Source organism: Fonticula alba, assembly GCF_000388065.1.
Source record: "Fonticula alba strain ATCC 38817 unplaced genomic scaffold supercont2.3, whole genome shotgun sequence".
Lineage (NCBI taxonomy): Eukaryota > Rotosphaerida > Fonticulaceae > Fonticula > Fonticula alba.
In genome coordinates, this window is record NW_009242973.1 from 994,364 (window position 1) to 999,587 (window position 5,224).

At 65.6% G+C, this 5,224-nt stretch overlaps 2 protein-coding genes across 2 annotated transcripts in view; one reads left to right on the forward strand and one right to left on the reverse strand.

Moving 5' to 3' along the window:
- Positions 1 to 115: 115 nt before the first annotated feature.
- H696_02014 (hypothetical protein) lies at positions 116 to 2,788 on the forward strand (the record flags this gene model as incomplete). Its single annotated transcript, XM_009495912.1, has 2 exons — positions 116 to 1,905; positions 2,102 to 2,788. 2 exons carry the CDS (start codon positions 116 to 118, stop codon positions 2,415 to 2,417), a joined length of 2,106 nt encoding a protein of 701 aa, XP_009494187.1. The 3' UTR covers positions 2,418 to 2,788.
- Positions 2,789 to 3,050: 262 nt separating this feature from the next.
- H696_02015 (hypothetical protein) overlaps positions 3,051 to 5,224 on the reverse strand; it is a 2,583-nt gene continuing 409 nt past the window's right edge. The window contains exons 2-5 of the mRNA XM_009495913.1: positions 4,549 to 4,847; positions 4,309 to 4,382; positions 3,913 to 4,146; positions 3,051 to 3,739 (exon numbers count right to left, since the gene is read on the reverse strand). Of these exons, the coding sequence (XP_009494188.1) occupies positions 3,331 to 3,739; positions 3,913 to 4,146; positions 4,309 to 4,382; positions 4,549 to 4,788 (957 nt within the window). The 5' untranslated portion in view covers positions 4,789 to 4,847 and the 3' untranslated portion in view covers positions 3,051 to 3,330. The remainder of the gene's footprint in view (positions 3,740 to 3,912; positions 4,147 to 4,308; positions 4,383 to 4,548; positions 4,848 to 5,224) is intronic.

Here is a 5,224-nt window from a genome sequence, read left to right on the forward strand (position 1 = left end):
CCCCCCCCCGCCCCCTCTCCCTCTTCCCCTGCCGCCACACACATCCGCACACACACACGCGCTTGCGCAGCATCTCCCCCTCGCTCCCAAGAGAGCCCGCGCCTCACCATACAGCATGGATCCCACCAGCGGGCACCCCTCGGCGGACAGCCGGCCGGTCCCGGTGCCGGTGGCCCGGCTTGAGCACCTTCACCAGGAGAAGGACCTCCTGGAGGGACGCCTCTCGGCCATCGATGGGCTGATCGAGCAGCACTTCCCGGAGGCACTTGTTGACCGGACGGCCGCGGTGGCCCCGGCCCCGGCCGCGCCCGGTGCCCCCCTCGAGGACTGGGAAATCGAGTGGGAGATCGATCAGTCGATGGCACGCGCGAAGGCCCCCCCGGAACCCCAGCAGCCCATGCCCCTGCCCGCCATGATGGACTTGTCTTCCGATGCCCCGGACTCGGACGACCATTCTACCGAGCCCGACTTCGATCCGGCCACCGATTCGGACCAGGACCCGGGCCCGGAGTCGCAAGAGGACCCCGGCGATCTGGACGATGGGCACGCTGCGCATGACACCCAGGATGACCATCTCGATGGTGGCGATGGTGACGGCGACGCCGGTGAGGACCATCGCGGCCGCGATCACCAGGACGATGAGGAAAATGAGGATGGCGCTCCTCGGCTCCGGCGCCGGTGCCACGACGCGCGCCTCACCCTGGACGCGGATGGCCAAGTCAGCCTGCTGGGGTCCATCCTGCTGGACCACGACCATTCTCCGGAGGCCGGGGACCTGGACCGGCCGGTGATCTTGCTCAACTGGACGGCCATGTCCAATGGGGCCATCAACTCCGACCAGGTGACCAACCTGTACCTGGAGGATGAGAACTTCGGCCGGCCGGGCTACGAGCCGACCAACCCGCTGGCCATTTCGTACCTTCGCATGCAGCGCCGGGTCATCGATCTCCTGTATCACGGCCAGGAGGGCGCCTCCGGATCGACTGCCGGCCGAAGCACGCGCAATCGCCATGGCAACCCGGAGGGCCATGATGACGACGATGACGAGTACCACGACGAGGAGGATGACAACGATTACTATGGCCAGGAGGGGGATGGCGACTTCTACGGCGAGGAGGACGACTTCTACGGCGAGGAAGATGACTTCTACGGCGAGGAGGACGATTTCCACGCTGAGGAGGACGATTTCCACGCCGAGGAGGATGACTACCCTGATCAGGGGCACGAGTCTGCCGATGGAAGGGACAGCCTCACCCATGAAGATGGCGACCTGGAGCACGAGGGCCGCCCCACGCGTGGGGGCAAGCGCTCGCCCGCCAAGGCCCACGGCCCTGGCATCGAGGAGGGGGCCGCCATCGATGAGTATGAGCATGATGATGATGAGGAGGAGGAGGAGCAGCAGGAGGAGCAGGACACCGCAGACAGCGACCATGAGCATGGGGCCGGCAGCGACTCGGCTCCTCTGTCTGAGGAAGAGCCAGCTGACGACGACGACGACGATGATGATGACGACGACCCGCATGACTCGCTGCCCTCGGACTTTGAGTCGCACCAGGGCCTGGGCATGCATGATGACTATGCGTCGGACCTGGCCTCCGATGGCCTGCCCGACATGCAGGAGGAGGAGGACTACGAGGATGAGGAGGATGCGGCACCGGCACACGACTTCGAGCAGATGCTCGACCAGCTGTTCGACATGGGCCTGGCCATCCACACCACGGCCGACACCTGGGCCGACAACCGGCCGACTACCTTCTTCACTGGCGACGCCACCGGACCGCGCGACTACTGGGCCCCGGTGGAATACCCCCGGAGTCTGTGCCACGGCATGCGCGACTCGCTCGACACCTGGCGCTTTGTCCAGTCCCGCTTCTGGTTCTCCGCTACTGAGAAGCTATCCTTCAGGTGCGCCCGGCCGTGCTGGCGACGGTCTTCCCCTTTTCCTTTCTTCTTCCGTGCATCCTCGTGGCTCTGACACATACAAACATGCAAATGTGCGTATACGCATGTGCATCCCCCGGCGTGTGTGTGTACTTGTGTACGTGTGTACGTGTGTGCGTGTGTGCGCGTGTGCGTGTCTGGTTGGCCTTCGGGCGCGCAGAATGCTGCAGCGGGAGATTGCCCTCTGCAACCGGCCTCTTTCCTTCAAGATCACCCTCCTGGAGGAGCTCCAGCGCCTGGCAACCAAGCAGCCGCACAAGCCCTGCCCGCTGGGCCACTTTGACCCTGCCTCGCCCGCGGCCGAGCTCAACATCCTCGATCGCATCCTGGCCATGGTTCTCAGCCGGTCGAACGCCCTGCAGAGTTTGGACCACGGCGCGGTCCGGTCCCCAGCTGCCATCCTCTCTCTTCACAACCGCATCCGCCAGACCTGGCACGATGACTTTGGCGGCCTCCCAACATCGGGCAGCCTGTGAACATCGGCCCGTCTGTGAGCGTCTCCCTTTCTCCGGCTTTGCCTGCCGTGTCTCCCCCCCTCTCCCTCTGGAGGATGGACGCCCCTGTGTGTCGACATACGCCTCCAAGGCACCCCTCTCCCCTTTGTGCCTCCTTCTCGTGGAAGCGCCCTCTCCTCCCCGCCCCCTTCCCCCCTTCTCCGGGCAATTGCACCAGCAGGGACGGCTCACACTTGGGCAGTTGGAGAAGAGAAAACACAGCGGGGCACCCCGCGCCAATGCATCACTTGTTGTCCTATTCGACCTGCCCAGATAAAAGCACACCTCGCCGCTCCCGAGGGGATAGAAGGGGGGGGCAACTTTCTTTCTTTTTTCTTTCTCTCTCTCTCTCTCATGGTGTGTGCTTGCGTCTGTGCCTGTGTGTGTGTGTGTGGCATGCGGCATATGACGTGCAGGGCGAAGCAGGCTTGGCAAGGGCACACGCCAGCGGAACGGGCAATCAAAACTACTCGCCGGCCTGGCCTCCGCCTCCTCCTCCTCCTCCTCTGGGCATGGCAAGAGAGAGGGGGGAGGAGAGGGAGAGAGGCACCGCCACGCCCCAACCGAGGCACGCTCTTTGAATGGTTTTTCTCTGCCCGTGTGTGGTGTGTGTGTGGGGGGGGGGGGGGGGAAGGGGAATTGGGGGGAGGTATTTGAGCGTCGGATCGACGATCGTATCTGAAGATGCACATGACCATGTGCGGCAATTGCGGGGCACAGCAAGGGGGTGAGAAGCCCTTCCCTCAGTCCCCCGCCCCGCCCGGTGCTTCGTGCCTTTTCGTCTGGCGTGCTGGCGCGCGGCCCACGGCGGCAGGGGACAGGGCGAGGGAGGCAGGATGGAGGCAGGGGAGGCAAACCCACGCATGTGCTCCTCGGTGGATGGGGAGGGGGCGGCTTAAGCCGCTTCGGGTATTCGACCCGCAGGCCCGGCCCCAGCGCGACCGTATACCAGCAGCCCCAGCTGCCGGGCCACCTCGGAGATCCATCTATCAAGGGGCCCGCCGGGTGGTGCGGGCTGTCCGCCCGGGGTCCCCCCAACCAGCCCGTGTCCTCTTGGGCCTGGCACCACCAGCAGGAAGTACACCCCGAAGGCGCACAGGGCCAAGACCGATGCCACGGCCGCCGACAGAAGCAGCCGCGAGGAGCGGTCCACCGCGACCGGGGAAGAGACCGAGGCGGCCATCGCATTTTGGCTGGGACGCCGTTGTGCCGGCAGCCTTGTTGTCTCGGTCCCGGGCCGGGCGCCAGCCGCGCCGAATGGCGCCCGGCGCCGGACACTGAGCGACGTTTGGGTGAGCGGGGTCCTGGCGAGGGAGGGGCAGGAGGAGGGCAGCAGAGGCGGCCGAGGCACATGGGCGAACATCAATCAGCACGTCAATGGCCGAGGCGCATGCCTGTGATCGGGCATTCGACACCGAGCGAGAGAGAGAGAGAGGGGCAAGCAGGCAGACGCGCGAGGCAAATGGAGGTGACGCACCGGTGGACGCCATTTGCGGGATAATTTCCCACCGAAGAAGATCGGCGAGGCATGGAGCGTGCCGCGCCGGATCCCACCCGCCGGGGGTCATCCCAGGTGGTGATCTTTCGGTTGTGGTCCACAAAGAAGAGCAATCCATCCCGGGTGTAGGCTGCCTCCCAGCCCGGCGGCAGGGGGGCTCCCTGCTGGGGCGGGGGCGGAGCATTCGGCCGAGCCGATGGCACACTCTTGGGACTTTGGACGGCACAAGGGGGGAGAGAGAGAGAGAGAGAGAGAGGAGGGGGAGGGAGGGAGAGAAGGAGCGGAGAGAAGGAAAAGCAAGAAGGGCAGGGGTAAGCGGCGCGCCAGGGAAGAGTGAAACCACAAGAGGTGGGAAAGGCGAGAGCCCAGGCGTACCCGGTGGCCTGACCGTGAGTTGAGGAGGCGGAGGGGGCGTCTACCGCCTGGTCGAGGGGCTTTGGAGGAATGGCCTGACTCGGCAAAAGGGGGCGGAGAAATAGGAGCCGGTAAATAAGGCATGCCGAGAAGCGGGGAGACAGAGACAGAGAGAGAGAGAGAGGCGCAGATGCGGAGACGAGTTGCAGGTGAAAGGGCGGCGGGAGGGGCATGCCCATGGGTCGTGGGATGATGGCCTACCTGCTCCGAGGGGGTGTCATCAGTGACCGGCAGCGGGGGGGTGATGGCCCCGGCGTCGAAGGGCACGGCCGTGTCGATGACTGAGATGGACTTTGATCGAGGGGGCGCAAGCCGAGGCTCAACCGCGGGGGCATCACCATGGGCCGGGGTGGTGATTGACCGAACCGGGTTACCCTTCGAAGCCGCGGGGATTGCGGCCCCTTCGGCCGCCAGCGGCGGCGATAGATCACGCGTCACCATTGCAAGCCCAGGGACGGAGGGAGGAGGGGGGGCTCCAAGTTTGCCAGCACAGGAGGAGTCTGAAACCGAGGCGAAGAAAGAGAGGAGGAGAGGGCACGAGGGAGCGAGGGCAGGGGGGAGGGGTAGAGAGAGAGAGAGAGAGAGAGAGGTTGGGTGTCAGTTTATACGCCTCCTTTGGCGGGGCTCTCACCTGCGCCTCTCACGAGCAAGCAGGGACAAAGGACGCACACACGCAAGGACGCCAGGTCCGGCAGCGACGCGCCTCGAGCGGCTGTGCGGGCGGGGGAGGGCGAACGGCAAGCAGGGAAAGAGGGAGAGGAAGGGGAAAGGTTGTGATGCCGGCTCAGGCCATCGGGGCCGGGCTGTGGGGCAGGCGAGGGAAGGAAAAGCGGGGAGACGGGAATGGGGAGCCGGGCGGAGGAGGGCGCGGAGGGAG